The sequence below is a fragment of the Nuphar pumila genome, chromosome 4 (assembly GCF_984573655.1).
Source record: "Nuphar pumila chromosome 4, dmNupPumi1.hap1.1, whole genome shotgun sequence".
Classification (NCBI taxonomy): domain Eukaryota; kingdom Viridiplantae; phylum Streptophyta; class Magnoliopsida; order Nymphaeales; family Nymphaeaceae; genus Nuphar; species Nuphar pumila.
This window is the reverse complement of record NC_143252.1, coordinates 18,620,199-18,640,833: the sequence shown is the minus strand read 5'-3', so window position 1 is coordinate 18,640,833 and position 20,635 is coordinate 18,620,199. Positions and strand designations below refer to the sequence as shown.

The window sequence follows — 20,635 nt, the reverse complement described above, 5'->3', positions numbered from 1 at the left end:
TGTTTGTTGATGATATTGTTTTGATTGATGAGTCTAGAGCTGGGGTTAATGCTAAGTTAGAATTTTGGAGGCAGACTTTGGATGCAAGAGGTTTTACGTTGTGTAAGAGTAAGACAGAATATATGGAATGTCGGTTTAGTAATCAACGAAGTAATGATGAGAGTCTAGTGTAGCTTGGTGAACAAGAAATAGCGGTGGATGACTGTTTCAAATATTTGGGATCTATCATTCAAAAAAATGGAGAAATTGTTGGAGATGTAAATCATAGGATTAAGATTGGGTGGATGAAATGGGAAAGTGCAACTGGAGTGTTGTGCGATCGTAGAATGCCATTGCGATTAAAGGGAAAGTTTTATAGGACGACAGTTAGACCCACTTTACTATATGGTACAGAATGTTGGGCTTCCAAAAGACATCATTTTCAAAAAATGAGTGTAACTGAGATGCGTATGCTTCGATGGATGTGTGGAAAGACACTAAAAGATAAGATTCAAAACTAGGAATAATGTAAGAACGTAGGCGTTGCACCCATTGAAAATAAGATGAGTGAGAATCGTTTACGATGGTTTGGGCATATTCAATGAAGACCTAATGATGCTCCGGTTAGAAGGATGCAGAAATGGGAAAATATATTAGCTAAAAGTGGTCGGGTAGGCCTAAAAAGACTTGGATGGAGATGATAAGAAAGGATATGAAGGCTTTGAACCTCAATGAGAACATGACATTGGATAGAAATGATTGAAGAAGAAGGATTCATGTGGAGGACCCAAAATGATTTTCTATTTGGTTCATATCGTCGACTCCAATTGTTTGGGATGAAGGCGTTGTTTGTTGTTGTTGTTGTTGTTGTTGTTGTTGTTGTTGTTGTGATACGACAATTCAGCATAATAGCTTACAAATCGACACTATAAAACACATAATATCTTACAAATCGATATACATATCACAAAATATATTACAAATCGATAGGAAATTCAGCATAATAGCTTACAAATCGATATTAACAAACAAAACAATATCTTACAAATCGGTAGTATGTTACTACAACCGCGATTTGCGATACATTACATATACTGAATGAATGAACGATACCGAATGGGGTAGAGGCCCTTGTTCGCATCTGTAAACAAGCATTCTTGTCAACAGGTCCCAGCGTCTTACAAATATCTTTAAATTTTCAACCATCGAAAATATAAGGTCCATCTGCAATAACAAAACAATGCCTTAATGGCACTCACGATGACATATGTTCTTCAATAATAGCATGATGACATGTAAAGGTACTCACGACGCCTTAATGTCACTTGTTGGAATGTTTGTGCGCCATTGCTTTTTTCTATACTGCCTAACAAAAATGAAGATGAAGAAAATACTATAAAATGAGATGGCCGACAAATGCCCCTTTGACGACCACCAATGTTCGAACCAGTCGATCGATTTATAGTTATCTCCAAGAGGTAGGAACAAACCCAGGAATGTTTTGTAACACAAGGCAGGAACGAGAAGGCGACAATATGTTGTAACACAAGCTAAAAACCAAGGCAAGAACATGGACTCGAGACAACGACAAAGGGTGCTTCGGCCGTAGTAGACGACGGTAAAGAGTGCATCGTCAAAGGGAGCTCCTGTTGCAACAGATGGTGTAAACATAATGTTTGGACTTTTAAGAGTCGACATCATCCTCGACTTTCTGGATGGAGTACATTTTTTGTCCTTTTCTCAAATCGTCATTTCCCTTTTTTGAATGAAGTACATTTTTGTCCTTTTCTCGAGCCATCATTTCATGGCGAGAATGACGGGAAATGGTACTTATGTCTTTGCAACTGCACCAAACTCTGATGCTAAGTGATGCCAACACACATGAGAATACGAGCCCCACGTGCTTATATACGTGGCGCTCGTTCGGACCCCCAAACACGCACTATAGCAAACAATGCGTCCTCGAGGGAGAACACACAACACCCTCCCTTCACAGTGGGAAGTAATATATACATAAGATATAAATGTAAATTACATGAATATCCTAAAATATAAATCCTCATGAGAAATTTATTTTCCAAAGACTTACTATTTGTCATAATCATGCAACCAACATACCTAATATCCACTGTCATCTTTTTTATCCATCCACATTTGAAATTTCCTTTGATAACATATATGCAGCAAGCATGCAAATCTCCAATCCATCACAAAGGCAAGGTACTTCAATCTAGAGATCTAGGAAGCAACAAGGTTATTTTATTTAGTGCATTTCAAATAGAAATTTGGAATTGCCTAGTAGACCTACCTCTTTACTGCGACTATAAGGACTATTCACCAACAATGTGTGAGAAGAAAAATAAAATGAGGTGCAAGAATAGCTTTAGTGAAAAAATTTGCAAGCTGGTACTCCTATGTGATGCACGAAAACTCAATAGATTTTCTTATATACTAATCACGTACATAGTGACATTCAATCATAATGTGCTTTGTTCTTTGATAGAATGTGTGGTTGCTTGCAATGTAAATTGCATTTTTGTTATTCCAACACATCTTTGAAGGTTTGGAGACGAAAACTCTTATGTACAAGCTCCATTATTGTCAGAATCATTACTTGATACTATGCTTCAGTTGAAGACAACGAGATCTTCTGGTATTTTTTGCACCTCCAAAAAACTAAGAAATCCCCTAAAAAACAATTTAATCTTTGCTTGAAATTCTATCATTCCAATTGTCAAACCAGTCAACAGTAAACAATTAAAAATCTAAGGATGAAGAGGTTAAGAAAAGCCTTTTTGAAATTGTATTTTTAATATAGTGAATAATCCTCATAACTACACCCATGTGCACTATGGCAAGAGTATGTTGAAGTTGATTTGTTGCATGGACCACATGAATAATATCATGCCAGGTGATAGAAAAGTAGGTGAAAGATCCAATCAATTGGTGATAAGGAGTAGGATCTTCAAGCAGTACCCAAATCTTCAAGTCTTAGTTTAGCATTTATGACTTTTAGGGTCTCCACCTTTTTATCAGAAATGATTGACCTAGCATATATGCCAACAACCAATTTCAATTGGGAGAAAATATATCCTCCTGTAATATCTCATAAAATTTTGCCAAGTTATAGATTAATAAACAAAATTTTTATTCATACATGTATTTTATTGCTTAGATTAATGCCAATTTATATATACATATACATGAGTATATATGGGCTCACATCGATATGGATCTGGACATGGTCCAGGATCCATTGACCGAGACCTATATATTTATATACATATAGAGAGGTTGATGTCAATATGGATCTGGATATGGTCCATGATCCATTGGCTGAGACCTATATATATATATATATATATATACACAAATATATGGGGGTTGACATCAATATGGATCCGGACATGGGGCATGGGTCCATTAGCCAAGACCCATAGTCCATCCATAATAAGGTACTTTAACGTTTAAAATGAATACAAATTTAAAGCTTTATAATAAATAAAGTATATATATATATATATATATATATATATAGAGAGAGAGAGAGAGAGAGAGAGTAGGAAGAAGTTCTATTTAAGAAATAGAACTCTATCATAATTGAGAGAGGAGTCCTTCTCAAGTTATAAAACTTGAGAGAGCCTCTCTATCTCAACATTAGTTTTGAGAGAGAGAGAGAGAGATGTGTCACCTCCACCAGCTTTTGTTTCTTTTACGCAACAAGAAAACAAGGTACAAGTTATCTTTTTCTGATAGATCAAGGGGTTTAGCATGGAGCAAATCATGCATAGGTAACAAGAGCATCAAATCTATGTTTTATGCACAAATTTTGATCTTTCGAATCATGGTTTGGTCGACCGAGACTAGCTCAAGGGCATATTGACCAGACTCAATCTGGACTAAACCCAAACCAAGTCGGTCTGAGTCATACTCGATCCAGTCTATGTTCACACCCAGACTGGTTCGGTGAGACATGCTCAGTCCGGTTCATCCCCATATCGATTCGAGCGACCGAGATATTTTTTTTTGAGATTGACAAACCCGACTGGGTCTGGTTTATCCCCATACCGAGTCAGCTCTACCGATTCACCCATCCAAGAAGTCAAGGTTGATGTCAACCTCCAGTTGCTAGCTTCCTCCCCTTCTCTCTCTCTTTAATCAAGAAACAAGTTTTCTAAAAATCATTTTCTGTAGAAATACCTTTTAAGGTCATGTAGACCTCAAAAAACACCTAGTATCGATCTGAGGTCATGGCTGAGATTGATCGCGTTTAATAAGCATCTGAAACTTTATCTCAGCATGTGGAAGCACCCTTGTTGCTACGTACACATGCACAAGTCGATGGTTCACTACCTGAACTCGCGTAGAATGAAAAATCATTGGGCGTTTGGTATTGATGCAGAACTTCGCCAACTATATATTGCAACTTTAATGGATGCAATTCCCACACATTTCAAAGGTTTCTCTCTAAGAGTCGTGGGTTAGGGAAGTACAAGAAGAAGAGAATAAGGGGTTATGAGAGGAGAAAGAACATTGAGAGAGAAAAAAAAGTTTTAGAATGAGATGGGAAAGGAGGGTTTGTGGGGCTCTTTTAATAGACCTTCACAACCCTTCTTCTCACTTTGAGTTGGGCTATTTATCTCGCAAACCGTGTGGGTGGAGAGATAGTCCAACAAGTTTGACTTGTCTTAACCAATTAACTTAAGTAATTAAAAGGGCTAGAAAGGATGGGACATCTCACCCTCTTCTCATATTTAATTAATTTTCACTTAATTAGTTCCAAGTGGGGCTCAGGGCTGTCCCACCGTATGGAGCCAATCAACTTGAGATTGGATCCAAAGAACCAATTCAAGTTTAGACCAAACTCCTTATTTAAGAGTCCAAACTCATATTAGATCTAATTAATAGGGTCTAGATCATATTCAATATATCTGATAACTATTATAAAAATATGTGGTGTCCAATTACAAGCTAAATTTAAAATTTGCACACATATATTGGACATGAAAATGCATCTTTATTTATTTCATATTAGGAAAAAATTGCAAGTGCTACATCCTACCCCCTTAAAAAAATCATCTTCGAAATTGGTAAAAGACTATTCAAACAAACTCGAGTACTTTTTCTCACACTCAATTCTGCCTCACATGTACACTCCTCAACACCATGATGTCTCCAACTCACCTTAACAAGAGGAATGATTTTGGAACTCAACACCTGTTTCATTCGATCCAAAATATTTACTAGCCTCTCCTCGATAGCCATGTCTTCCTGAATATCTTCGTTCTCATAGCTAATAATATGTGATGGACCATAGACGTACTTGTGCAACATAGACATGTGCAAGATATTATGGATATGAGAGTACTGCAAAGGTAGTGCTATGAATTACGTTGCCTCACCAACCATTTCAATATTGCAAAAGGGCCGACAAACCTGGGCCACAACTTGCCCTTTTTACCAAACTGAAACACACTCTTAGTAGGAGATACCTTTACAAAGACCCAATCTCCCACCTTGAATGTAAGTTCCCTACGACGTTGGCTAGCATATCTCTTATGTCGACTATGCGTTATCTGTTGACTATTATGTATTATTTGAACCTGCTGTGTGTAGTACTGCAGTAATATTGGAAATTCTATTATCCTCTCACTATCTGCATCTTAGTACACTAGTGATTTGTAGGGTTGTTTGAATAGAGCCTTGTACGAGCCTCTAGCTATCTTTTTGCACCATCAAGTTGTCTATGTATGCCTTTTTTAATATTTTTTTAAAAATGCATTGTGTTAGAGCCGATCTTTTTGCTCATTTCCAACCAGTGCATCTATTTTTTTGGTATCGATCAAGCTTTGCATCCTCAACAATAAAGAGGGGTACGTGTAGACACATAGTTTTTGACTGAGTCATGTCATGACATGAGCCATGTACTAAAATATAGTGTTTTTGACATATTTATAAGTTCTCGTCAGCTGTATTCTAAGCTTACAAAACATCTTCAAGATTTTTGTCAAAAGTAAAAATTAAACTAGAGCATCTTATATTTTCAACAAGCTAAAAATCAGGTAAATACGACAACGAAATAGAAAGTTGTGATAAAAACAAGGTAACTTGTTCAGTGAAAACCTGTTTTTTTTTGTAGATTGAACTTTGAGCGCATTTTTAACTATCAAAATAATCGAATTTGGTTTTTTATTTAATGCATAAATTAAAGTTGATGATGTTAGTTTTTTAATTAATGAAAAATCACCTCAAACTATATCCGAATATGAAGTTATGTCTGAATCAATTTACATATCAGGCATGTTTTGTCCATTTTTCTAACGACAATTTATTTGTCACTATTACCTTTTGAATTATCATTATTACTCTTATATGTGTCATTATAACTTTTTTTTCAACATATGTCATTATATCAAGATATGAGAAATCATTTATAGTAATATCTTGCCTAACTGTTGTTAAATTTTTTTCAAAACGTCCAATATTTGTTGATGTCAGCAACCTAAAGAATGCATGTCTCGCTTGTCTTGGAGCAGTTTTTGCAACCTAAGTTGTCCACCTTACTCAAAGACCTTCTTAAAACCAAGATCCTATCCCTTAATCTCCTCTCCAAAATTGAATCTCAACCCTTTTTTCAAACCCTTTTAACCGCAACCATAGATCTATCTTTGGATCTTCGATATGTAAGAAACATATTTGGATCCAATAAAATCCTATAAAAAGAATCTTTAATGAGATCTAATAGGATGGGGTATTTCCTTAACGGACCTTTCGCTATATACCCGAGTTATGGCAAGTGGGTTTTCGGTCTTTTGGGTCCACTACCAATATACTCGAGATGATGACTTCTAGTATCAGTAGAAAGATCTCAATATTCAAAATATAAGACGAGATGAGAGTTTTTGAAAAAACAAGCAAAAAATGATGTCTCTACAATCAAAACCCACAAAAAATGAGGATAAAAATAGAAAATAGCAAATGTCCTAAAAAAAGAGGATTATGAATATTTGGCATCAGGTAAAAAATCCATATTATGAATGAATCATGGATCTAGACATTGAATCTAGGATCCATACCATAAATAGATCATGAATCTTGACAACTAATCCAAGTTCCCTATCACAAATGGATCATGGATCTTGATAATTGATCCAAGATCCATACCAAGATCTACTAACACCAGCACAGTATATCTCGATTTTCATATACAATTTTTTTTAATAAAATATACATTTATTAAAATTTTAAATTTAAGAAAAAATTGTGAGATATTACATCTGGACAGTGCGTCCTATCCTGTCCACTGACGTGCATGAAAGTTCAGGGCGTCCTGTCCATGCGCATCCCGAATTCGAACGCTCCGAGAGTCCAGACAAACAAGACCCGAACCGGATCGGGGGTCTCAGGGTGGAAGAAAGGGAGGAGTAGTAGGTAGGACCACCGTGGGCATTTGCACAACTCTCGCGTCGTGCGAGTGCCACCACGGCAGCGAACGGAGGTCGCGATTCCGACTCCGGAATCCAAAAGAGGAATAGGGAGGATTGAAGGGGAAGGCAAGGGTTACATCCCCTTTCTGGCTTGCGGGCTCCGCCTTCTGTCCGGTCAAATAGAGTTATACGACGCCTGATGGGAGCCTCTCCGCAAGATCACCACCCCCGAAAGAATTCCTCCTCCTCCTCCTTCTCAGTCTCTGATCGATCGCCCCGATCCGAGTGAGAGCCTCTAACCCTAACCATAGAGTTTCTCCTCCTCCACCTACTAGGAGTTCCCTTCCCTCCTGAACTACTTACACCCCTCTTCATTTCTCCGAGTACATAGTAACTCTAGGTTGTCGCATTGAACTCGATGGGTTTTCTTTCCTTCGGCGTGTTTCGCTATTTCCGATCCGAGATCTTTTGGTGTCTCTTCTGATTCGATATCCGATTTCAATTAGCGTTTTTGGTTGGGGCAATTGTCCTAATTTGAAATAGAGCTCCAGTTTTTGCTTAATTTCAGTGTCTTGTTTCGTGTTCGGTGTGTGGATTTGACCTGATCTTCGCTTGTCTCTGAGATTTGTTGTATTGTTCGTTTGGGATTCGGTGTTAAAATTCGTGGGATTGGGTAATTGAGTGCGAGCTTTTGCTGCTCTGCTGTCGGTCCTGGGGGAATTCAAGATTTATTCGTGGGCGAGAAACGATATGGATTCATTGGCAAGTTGCAAGGTTGGTTCTCATGGAATTCACTTTTTTCTTTTTCTAAGGATTTTTGGATTGACTTCATTGTATACTCCGATTGGTTTCTTCATATTTTGGGAGGTTTTGAAGTATCCCCTTAATTTGGCTCCGAACTCAATTTGCTCGATACTGGTTTTGGGACATGAAAGAAACATTTGCAAACGTATCCTTACAATTATTCAGTGAAACATGTTTGGAGTCCCCTTCAATAACAAACGTGGTGGAATATATGGAACAGTGTGTGGTGTTTCTCAGTGGATTTTGGTTTCCTACTTTTACTTTTGGGAATTTGTGTTATCATAACTATCATGTTACATCCCCAAGTTATTCCAACTCCTTCTAAATTATAGCTGGACCGTTATGAATGCTATAGCTTCGATTTTCTGTAAGTGGCATAGCTTGAATGTCATTTAAGTGGCTGTACTTCACAATATATTGTCGTTATTTCTGTTTGACAAAACTCTTTTAATATTTTAAACAAGAAGGCTAATAGCAGATGCATAAACTTTGGAGAATGTCTAGCATCTTGGCAATGAGTTAAACAAGAATAGAAGATGAAGAAGCTTTGGAATGTAAGGACAATCCCTCAATACCGTACTTGGCTCTAATCAACCTCGAAAGCAATCTTCTTTCTTGAACAATAGCCACAAAAATGTCGCTAATAAGGCATGATTTAGTAGACCCATTCTTCTGATTATTAGGCCACTTCTGTTTCCAACAATGCTTTTCTTATTTGCCGTTGATGAGGTCAGTTGAGGGAAAGCGTGCTAGCTATCACCAATATTGGCATTCATTTTGTTCGACTGTTTCTATGTGCCTGGTATGGACATACATAGATTTGGATATTTCATTTATATCAGCTGACAAGTTTGCTGATATTCTTGCCAGGTGATAGGAACTTTGGATGAATGAAATGAAATGAGCTTTATCTTAGATTTTTCTTGTTCTACTGCTGTGGTGGAACTGTATGATGTCTTATAGGGATAAGGAAAAGCAGAGAGAGGGTTTTATGTGTATTAAAGCACTTTGCATGGAGGGGGGTAATGCAATATCTTCGTGTGTGACTTGTATAAAATTACAATAGTGCTTTATGGGTGAAGTCTCTAGGTTTAACATTATAAATGTATGGTGCTGTACATATAAACATATTTTATCAGTTAAAAAATTTAAATGCTTAGACATGACTTGTATGATGTCTCTCCTTACTATAATCATATTCTATTGTGTTTGTACCCTTCGGTGTGCCTTTAATGATGACTTCCCTCCTTTGGCCTCTCAGTTCCATTAAGAATGGTCTTGAGCCTTGACCTAAAAATGAGGTTAAAAGTGGAGGAATTCGAGAGGAAGTCAAACTATGTCAAGATCACACTATTAAATGATTATTTAACTATTTCAAATTGGATCTTTGATGCATATTTTGTGTGTTATGCAAATAAAAAAGCAATTGACTAATTTGTCATATATGATTATGTATTAAAGAAAAACATTGTCTCCTGGCATATCATAGGTGTTCCTCTTCTAGTATGTACTGTTAGGGGTTAAAGTGCCAGACCACATTAGGTAAAACCATTGCTTGATTGGTTGCTGGTTATTATGTGGAAGGATGAAGCTGAGGTATTGCATGAGTAGACAACATTTTTCAGATGCAATTTGTAGGTTTCAGGGCGGTAAGCTTGAGGAGGGTATTTTCTTTTTGTGGTTTTCCTGTACGCGTTTTGGTTCTTTGATGCATAGAACTTTTTGTGCTCTTTAGGTGATGCATTCTATATTTCCTTTCTTTTTCCCTCTTGAAGCCAAACAAAAGGAAACCATTATTGAATAACGAAAGTCGGTGGTGACAAGCAGTCACCATCACATACAATTTGCAGATAAGAGCATTGAGGCAATGGTACATAGTCAAAATAGTTAAGGAAAACTCTTGGACTGTCCAAATGTGATGGTGTCTTCCAACAAGGAGATAAGTCATCATTTGGCAATAGTAAGTTGTTGAAATGACTGTAAGCATGTAAAACATGAGGATGGGAAGTGTATATTGTTGCAGTACTGATCATTTCATCCCAAAGATAACAGCCACCATGTGGCTTCAATCCACCAACTGCAAGTTCAAAGCACTTCCACCTTTCTTTTCAGTTGAAGTCACCAAAAGAAGGATTTTAGTGGAGATACGGTGATTTCCCCTTCCACTATACTTTCTGGACAAAAGCTTTGGGTGGAAGCATTTGTGGCCCTCAGGTTTTGCGAAAATATGTGAACCAGCTTCCTTCAACATATAAGTAATAAGACACCTCCTGGATGGTGAGAGCTCTCATGTTTTGAGGTTATCAAATATCAAAAGGCTTGCACCTTAAGGGCAGTCAAGTGGATGCATGCTCCACTGTGTTTGTATGGTGGCAGTCTATGGAGTTATAGTAGTGAGGTGACCATAGGTAAGTTGGAATAAATTTGTTAGAGGCTTTATCTCAATTCTGATATCACCAATACCACGGGAGGCTTTTCAAATTTCAATATACATTCACAAGTGGTCATGTAAGCCAAATTGTTGATGTACATCTAACACCATTTATAGGTGTTTATTTAACGTGCTCTTTTCCTCTTGATTCCTTAAGGCATGATACATGGAGTTGCATTTCCAATTTGATACCCAATCTTAGATTTCTTCTATGAGTTCTGGATAGTTGTGGCTTTGACCAAAAACTTTTTCTGAACATTATTTTCCAGGCATTGCTATTTTGTATAGCAGCATTTGAGATAAGTTGTTTAGAGATACTTTTTTTTCTTTTCTTTTGGTTAAAATCAGATAGAGAATGTAAGGATTTTGCCTGTTCATGGCGATGGAAAGATCTTTCATCTTTTAAAGTATTTTACATTTGAATGACTACCAATTAGAGTCATTCGATGTTTCTCTCTAAACTCTATGACTTTTCATATTTTAGCTTATGGCTTCTTTTGTTTTGGCTGCAAGCATCGATTTTCATTATGGAACTTTTTAAGCAATTGTGTCTATCTTTGAGAACTTGTTTGTTGAATGTGTGTTATTTGGTAGTACATCTACGCTTTTCTACCTCTTTCAGGAAAAACTGCAGTATTTCCGAATAAAGGAGCTAAAGGATGTTTTGACACAGATAGGACTTGCAAAGCAAGGGAAAAAACAGGTTTGTCATCTTCAGAAATTGATTATACTGCAAGACTGCAGATGCTATGTTCACATTGCTCTTACGGAATATCATAGCTGGTATTGTTACTTTTCTCCATTCATCTTGTAAAATGCTAGTACACAACTTCCGATACACACAGGCACATACATATATGGATGGTTGCTATAAATGCTTGATTGCATCATGTAATCTATACAACTTTACTATTTTTTTTCGTTGAAAAAAAACCAATGCTGGAAAATCAAAACTAATCCTGAAAACTGACTTAATCCACCTCAGGATGTATACACACCCATAAAAAAGGCATCAGTCTGCTGCTTTTTGCAAGTGGAATGACATTCTATTAGAACAATGCCAAATCTTCTAATTTCTGTTTGTCATGGCTGGAAACCGGATGTTAGATTTAGGTTTTCTGAAGTTTCTGTAGAGAGAAAAAAGACGAGAAAAGTTTGGGCTGTTCCTGCAGAGAGAAAGAAGACAAGAGAAAAGTTTGGGCTGAACTCTCATGATTCCCAATATGGGAAAACCGTGCCTCATTGTGACTATTTATATCCACTTTACACTAAAATACATATTTACTAAAACACCTTTATTAACACAAAATACAAGAAGACTAATAAAGGGTATTTTAGGAACACAATGTATAATAAAATACAATAGGGAACTAGGAGATATGAACAGTGACGTGAACAGTAACATCATGAACAATGACGTGAACAGTAACATCGTGAACAGTGACGTGAGTGATATGGATCTGGATTAAGATCCAGATCTCACCACCTCAAACCTCACGCTCTAATAGCCTTCCTCAAGTTATGAATGATTAACAACCATAGACAACTTGGTTCTTAAATATCAAAATCTGTTCTTTGTGAGTCCTTTAGTGGACAAGTTAGCCACTTGGTCTTCAGTCCGGACCAGTGTTATTAAAAATGCGCCTCAAGGCTCAAAAAGCGCGCCTCGCCTCAAGGCAAGGGGCTTTATGCCTTGAGGCGCGTATATAAAGTGCAAAACCCTCGAGGCGTGCGCCTCATACGCCTTGAGTCGCACACCTCAAACTGAGGCGTGTACGCCTGGGGCTTTTGGTCAAATGAGGGTCAAAGCCCTCATTTGACCAAAAATTAGGGTTTAAAGTTTAAACAAACCCTAATTCATCATGAATGCCTGAGGCTGTTCATGATTTTATTTTCTTTTCGATTTATCGCATTTCCTGTACGAAGGAAATGCAGGTGACTTTTGTTTGGTTGATGCACTGTTATGGATGCGTCTATGGCTGGAGGAAATTCTTCCTGTATTTCTCTTTAGGAACCATGCATTTGGTGTGTTCTTGTGCGGCTGCATTCTGATTTGGACTGTGATTTGTAACAAGTGTGGAAATTGTGAGTTACAGAAACCAGAAACAAAGAAATGAGCGATTAAATCACATATCGTTTTTGAATCAAGTCTTTGCTTCTCCGCAATTTGATTTTCCGGTGTTTCAACATTACTTGTGTTTCATTTGTAAAATGTGCTTTGGTGTAGCATGCTGTTTGCTGGCAGTTCTGTATTAAGTTATAAACTCTGCGTGTGAATACGTCCGTGTGCAATGGGGAAATATTGACTACACTCGACTGTACTGTACACTCTAGCAGAAACATGTGGTGCAATCTGTGTATGAGAAATCTGAACCCATAGGTATTCAGCAGAAACATGATTTTTCGGGCATGAAATTTTAGGGTTCTGGGGTAATAGATACTTGAAGTTTAAAAAATATCTGCTTGTGCAATACAGCTGGATCACTAACATGTTTTTGACTAAGAAAATCATTTAGATCATATCCCTAGGGCTTGATCTAGACAAAGTGACTTGATTAATGTTGCTTATAGCATGGGTTATGCATTAAGGGCACTCTTTATTGCTTTACCATAGTTGAACCATAACAAATTGTGTAGGTTGGCTAACAAAACCCATTCATGATGTGTTTATATGTAATCACTATGGTTGGTCAACATTTGGGAGTGATATATAATTTGTGACATCACATTTTTTGCAGGTTACTTAGTCTTTGATCTGGTGGAAATAATGAGTGTGATTGATTTGGTTATGATTTATTTGGGATTTTTTATTTCTTGTTGGTTGTTGCTTCATCAATAAAGCATTTTTTATTTATTTACAATTTTAGATATTTTTTATATTTTTTTAAGTTTTAATTTTTTTTTGAGGCTTACGCTTTACGACTCACCTCAGATTTTGGTGGAGCGCCTCGCTATGCCTCAACGCTTTTCACAACACTGATTTAGAAGATCCATCGTGTATTTGTGCTGAGTTAAAATAAGGGAATTAGCTTGCCGATGTACCTCTATCTCAAGAAAATTCCATAATAGACCAATATCTTTTATATTAATTTTTTTGTGCAAGAACCTCTTCACTTTTTCAATATGTTCACTACGCTGACAATAACAATTATATCATCAACATAAATTAGTAACACAATGATAAAATTGTTAATTTTGTAAATGAAACATAAATAGCTCTTTTTCACCTACAAATATGAGTTTTTGGATCTTTTCACTATACCCTGGTGGCTGCTTCATATAAACTTCCTCCTTAATATGCCCGTGTAAGAACACATTTTTTACATCCAACTGACTTAGTTGCCACCCATGATCAACTGCTAGTGAAAGGACGATCCGTATAGTACTTATTTTGACAACAAGACTGAATGTCTCATTCATAATCATGCCCATACTCCTGAGTGAATCCTTTTGCTACTAGGTGAGCTTTATATCTTTCGAGAGTTCCATTGGGTTTATATTTTATTTTATACACCCATTTTGAACCAACTACATTTTTATCAGACAGTCTTTTTACTATCTCTCATGTTTGACATTCATGCAAGACCTGCATTTCTTCATTCATAGTTTATATTTGTTAAAAATATACGTCTTATGTTGTAAAGGGTATTCTTGTAATTTTCTGCAACATGTTTTATTCTCACGTGGTATAAAACTCATGAGTCATACTATCAAACTTTGGGAGAGGGTGATTGAGTCTAGGTTGAGGAAGGTTGTCATGATATTGGAGAATCAATTTGGTTTTATACCTGGAAGATCAACTATGGAAGCTATACATCTTCTTAGACAACTTATTGAGAGAAATAGAGAGAGAAACAAAGATTTGCATATGGTTTTTATTGATTTGGAGAAGACATACGATAGAGTACCTAGGGACGTTCTCTGGTGGACAATGATGAAGAAAGGTGTTTCTCTCAAGTACATTAGTATAATTAAAGATATATATGAAGGAGTAGTAACCAATGGCCGCACTTGTGGAGAGGTGACAACCAATTTTCCTATAACGGTTGGGTTACATTAAGGATCTGCTTTAAGCCCTTTCCTATTTGCTATAGTGATGGATGAGCTTACGAGATCAATTCAAGAAAATGTGCCGTGGTGTATGTTGTTTGCTGATGCTATTGTTTTGATTCATGAGTCTAGAGTTGGGGTTAATGCTAAGTTAGAATTATGGAGACAGACATTGGAAGCAAGAGGTTTTAAGTTGAGTAAGAGTAAGACATAATACATGGAATGTCGATTTAGTAAGCAACGAAGTAGTGATGGGAGTGTAGTGAAGCTTGGTGAGCACGAAATACCGGTGGATGATTCTTTCAAATATTTGGGATCTATCATTCAAAAGTATGGAGAAATTGATGGAGATGTAAATCATAGGATAAAGGTTGGGTGGATGAAATGGAAGAGTGCAACTGGAGTGTTGTCCGATCGTAGAATGCCATTGCGGTTGAAGGGAAAGTTTTATAGGACGACTATTAGGCCCGCTTTACTATATAGTACGGAATGTTGGGCTGCCAAGAGACATCATATTCAAAAAATGAGTGTAGCTGAGATGGATGTGTGGAAATACAATAAAAGATAAGATTCAGAACGAGGAGATACGTAAGAAGGTAGGCGTTGCACCCATTGAAAATAAGATGAGAGAGAATCGTTTACGGTGGTTTGGACATATTCGGCGAAGGCCTAATGATGCTCTAGTTAAAAGGATGGAGAAATGGGAAAATATATTAGTTAATAGAGGTCTGGGTAGGCCTAGGAAGACATGGATGTAGGTGATAGGAAAGGATATGAATGCTTTGAACCTCACCGAGGACATGGCATTGGATAGAAATGAATGAAGGAGAAGGATTAATGTGGAAGACCCATAATGATTTTCTTTGTTGGTTCATATCGCCGACCCCAATTGTTTTGGGATGAAGGCGTAGTTGTTGTTGTTGTATGTTTTATTCTCAATATATAAGCCAAAGAGGCGTCCCAGCCAGGGTACAACCTCAGTTATTCTCCTATCTTGTTCTTTCTCTCTGTTTTTTCTGTGTAGCAGCCCACGCAAGCCGAGGGACTCAGCAACCTTCACATGGTATCTGAGCGGGTCGAGGTGTAATCATCAGGTTGTGTTCTTCTTTCTTCCTTTGATTCTAAATCTGATTTTGTCAAATTGGATTTCATCCTCTTCCTTTTCTGAAAATCGATTTGATCATATTGGGTCAAACCTTTTTAATCATCTTTCTTCTTTTCTTAAAAATCTTTTATTTTTCTTAAAATCGAATCTCGTTACTTCAAACCAGATTTCTTTCTAGTCACGTCAAATCATTTTTTTTTCCTTTCAGCAGCATCAAATCAAATCTGATCGTACCATATCAGATTTGCCTCCTTTTAAATCTCAATTGTTTCTTTTGTAGTTCCAAATCAGATCAAATTAGATCTGATCGATTTTAGATTTGATCAATTTCTTTGAATCTTGACTTCTTTTTGTTCAAATCTCTTCCATTAATTGTCCTTTCCTTTGCCTATCTCATTGAATCAGATCCCAAAAAGCTTCTAAGTTGATTTGTTCAGAACTGACCTAACACATCATCCCAACGTGAAGTCTCTTTTCTTACTTTCACGTTTGTTTCTTTTAAAACCCAAACCAAGGTTTTGACCCAACGAAATTTCATTTTTCCCATCGAAAAATATCAAATAGTCATCAGACTAAAAAAAGAATCCGAGACCTGCTTGAACAAGGTCCGGATTCTTGGATCATTCAAATTCAGATTTCTTATTCAAGATTCTGATTTTCGTTTGAGTCATCATCACTATTCTCCTTATTTCATTGTCTTCTTCCCAATCTCTCACTTCCTCTTCCTTAACCAACTTGTTTATGAAAAGTTGGATGAAACCAATTTCATAACTTGGAAAAAGCAGATTATTCTTTTAATCTGCGGTCATGACTTGATGGGACACCTTGATGGATCCACTTTTGCTCCCTTGGAATACGTATCAACTGCCAAAGAGAAATCAAAAGAAAAAGAAAAGGAGACAACAAAAGGTGATGATTCCAATCAGATTGTCTACATCAAGAATCCGACATATATTGCTTGGTTCAAAAGTGATCTGATGGTTGTTGCGTTTATGATGGCGACTCTTGCTAAACAAGTTCTTTTGCACGCTCCCACAGGGGTGACAACAAGGAAACTTTGGGAGGTATTGCACAAATGGTATGAGCAGATATCTACTCCTAAGGTGTATCATCTCGTCAGAATTTGGCTCGTCGAAGAGAGAAAACAACAGTGTGGCAGATTTTCCTTGATTGAGTGAAGTATATCACAAATCAATTAGCTGCAATAGGAAGTCCTGTGACAGATCAAGATGTATGCAGCCAGACGCTTCGTGGGCTAGGTGATGAGTACAACATGTTCAAAGCGATGTATATGGGCCTTGAGAAAAGGAGGAACTTCGATAAGCATAGGTCCATACTGCTTGAATTCGAATCAAACTTTGGCATCTCAGCGAAGAAAGAGGAGTCTCATCCAAATCATGAAGTGCTGATGGCTGCCACCTTGAATCATGGGCGAGGACGAGGCCAAAATCAATATGATAACCGAAATACAGGGCTTCTTCCTAATCCCAATGCTGCTAACACAAGTTGAAATCGTCAAAACATCACATGTCAGATGTGTTGAAAGCGGGGACATTCTTGTTCCAATTGTTATTGGAGGTATGTTCCAACATACCACCCACCTACATTTGCCTATCCGTCCTGCTTTCGCTAGTTTGCGTCATAACCCAAGGGGGAAGAGGCTCATGACCAGGAACCTTCAATGCATCCACCAATTCAACAACCTTTCCTGAGATACACTATTAGGACATGGATTCCTTGAGCGCATCCTTTTCTCATATTGGCATGCATGGCACTGAAAACTCCTATGGTTCACCGTGGACACCTGACCAACACTCGCAGTCCATCTCCCCAGCTATTCCATCATGGTCTCTCAGTTCAGAGCAGCCCACTTGGTTATCACCGTCCATATCTCAGAGCCAGCAGCCGAATGCTTGGTTTCTGAATTCGGGAGCCGCACATCATGTCACAGGAGATGCAGGTAAACTCACAAATCTTATTCCTATCATGGTACTGGAAAAATAGTCACTGGTGATTGAATATCCCATTCGATTACTCACATTGGAACCACCACCATCCATGCCCCTCGTGGTCCTTTCCATCTCTTTAATACCTTTCTTGTTCCTAACATTAGGCGTAATCTTGTTTTTGTGTCTCAACTTTTTGGTCAATCTCAATCTTGTATTTCTTTCTCTTCTTCTTCCGTTTTTGTGAAGGACATTCACACCAAGCGGAACCTTGTTGAAGGAAAGAGATGCGGAGAGTTGTACGTCCTTGATGAAGCTCCTGTTGGTCGTCCTGACATTTTAGTGTCGGATGAAGTTGTCCCCAATAATGATGTCTTATTGTGGCACAAGCAATTAGGTTACTGAAATTCCACTTTTTTTGAAATTTTTATGGATGACTACTACCGTTATACATGGATCTATCTTTTGAAAACAAAAGATCAAGTGTTATCCATCTTTCAGAAATTCAAAACCCTTGTTGAAAATCATTTTCTCGTAAAATATTGCATTTTTGTAGTGATGGTGGTGGTGAATATGTCTGTGGCCTTTTCCAATTATCTTGATGATCTTGGAATCCAGCACGAGCTATCTTGCCCACGTACCTCTTAGCAAAATGGGGTGGCTAAGAGAAAGCATCGACACATCACTGAAACAACACTCACTCTTATGGAGAAATCTAAAATTCAAAAGAGTTTGTGGACTGAGGCCTTCCACACAACTACCTTTTTGATCAACCGCATGCCTCTTAGTTCACTTGAAGGGCACTCTCCGTTCTTTTTGCTTCATGGGCAGCAACCTGATTATTCCCTCTTCTGGACTTTTGGAAGTAGGTGTTTTGTTCATATTCATGATTCGTTGCGTGATACATTTTCTCCTAAAGCCCCACTATGCCAATTCGCTGGATATGATGATACATATAAGGGATATCAGTGTTTTAATCCAGTTACTGGTAAGCTGATTATTTCACATGTTATGTTCCATGAAAATGCATTTGATGCTTCTAGCCATGACAGCTATATCAGTCCAACCGACTCACTTGAACAACCTTTGACCTTTTGGCCAACCACGGCTCCATTGCGTTCAGATCCGTTAGCGTCACATGATCAATGACGTCCTCCACTACCCACCCCATGTCTTGATCATAGTGCTCTTACAAATCTCAGTACAGGCTCAACTCAACTGCAGCAGAATGCTTCTTTCACATTTTCCCCAAAACTTACTGCTGATTAGCCTCCTACTGCTGATCAGATTCCTCCTGCTGCTTCATCTTCCTTGCTATCTGATTCTCCTTACTTTGCTGCTGTTGTGCCCATGCATATACCTCCATCCGATCAGCCTAGACAGCCTGCTCGAATTCGGCATCCGTTGCACTGTTGAGTAAGCTATGACTCCTCTGCTGAGTTTCATGCTTTTGCCACAACTCTTGATTTCGGTCAAGAACGCCGATTCTATCATGAAGCTAGGCATCATCTCAAATGGATTGAATCCGTGACTAATGAAATTTCTGCTCTTCGTGAGTGTGATACTTGGGAAGTGGTATCAAGACCTATTGATAAGAATGTTGTTGGATGCTGTTGGGTCTACAAAATTAAATATAAGGTTGATGGCAATATTGAGCGGTATAAGGCAAGGTTGGTGGCAAAAGGGTACACTCAAGAATATGGTCTAGATTTTGATGAGACCTTCGGTCCTGTGGATGGGTACTATTCATGTAGTTCTTTCTCTCGCCACTAGATATGGCTGGAGTCTCGGATGGGTACTATTCATGTAGTTCTTTCTCTCGCCACTACATATGGCTGGAGTCTTAGTCAAATGGACGTGAAGAATGCGTTTTTACATGGTGCATTACATAAAGAAGTGTTCATGGAACACCGCCTTGGCTATCCTGAGGCTGACCCTAATTCTATTTTTCTTCGCTTGTGAAATGCCATATATGGTCTAAATCAAGCTTCTCGTGCATGGTTTGAGACTTTTAATGCTGCTCTCCGCTCTTTCGGCTTCGTCAAGAGCCAATGTGATTATTCCTTGTTTGTTCATTTAGATCAGTTTTACATTACCATCATTTTTGTGTATGTAGTTGATCTTGTTATTACAGGAGGGAGTGATGCAGGCAAAATCATGGCAGTGAAATCGATGCTTAATAAGCGGTTTCGCATGAAAGATTCGGGTCCTTTACGGTATTTCTTTGGCATTGAGGTTGACCACACAAACAATTCTCTCATCTTATCCCAGCGCAAGTATGCTCTGGACGTTCTATCTCGCTTTGGCATGACAGATTGCAAGCCAGTTCCTACTCCCACAACAGTAAGTGTGAAGTTAATCGAATATGATCCTCAGGACCCTCTGCTATCTCATCTGGAACAATTCAGCAGTCTCGTTGGAGCCCTTCAGTATCTCACCTTTACGCTGCTCGACTTGGTCTTTGCTACCAATCAAGTCTCCCACTTTATGCAGTCTCCTCACAATCACATGGAAGCAGCAAAACAGATTCTCTATTATGTGAAGGATACAATCAGGGATGGTTTGGTTTATAGAAGGCATCCTCCTAGTCTTTCTACCGGGTTAGATCTTATTATTCTTGCCTATTCGCATGCGGATTGGGCTAGCCATCCGTCTTTCAATTGTTCTGTCACAGTCACAGATTATGCAGTCTTTTTGGGCCATCATCTAATTTCATGGTCTAGCTGAAGGCAAAAGACATTTTCCTGATCTGGTATTGAAGCGGAGTATCATGCGATGGCAGCTGTCACAACAAAAGTGTTATGGACTAAGCATTTATTGGTCAATTTACGTCAAAGTATCTCTCGTTCTCTTTTATACTGTCATAATAGGAGTGCGGTTGCTATTACCACCA

At 38.0% G+C, this 20,635-nt stretch overlaps 1 protein-coding gene across 1 annotated transcript in view; it reads left to right on the top strand.

The window, feature by feature from the left end:
• The first annotated feature begins 7,423 nt into the window (after window positions 1-7,423).
• Window positions 7,424-20,635, top strand: part of LOC149839553 (E3 SUMO-protein ligase SIZ1-like) — a 205,403-nt gene continuing 192,191 nt past the window's right edge. The window contains exons 1-2 of the mRNA XM_090002624.1: window positions 7,424-8,180; window positions 11,264-11,344. Coding sequence (XP_089858750.1) covers window positions 8,157-8,180; window positions 11,264-11,344 — 105 coding nt within the window. The 5' untranslated portion in view covers window positions 7,424-8,156. The remainder of the gene's footprint in view (window positions 8,181-11,263; window positions 11,345-20,635) is intronic.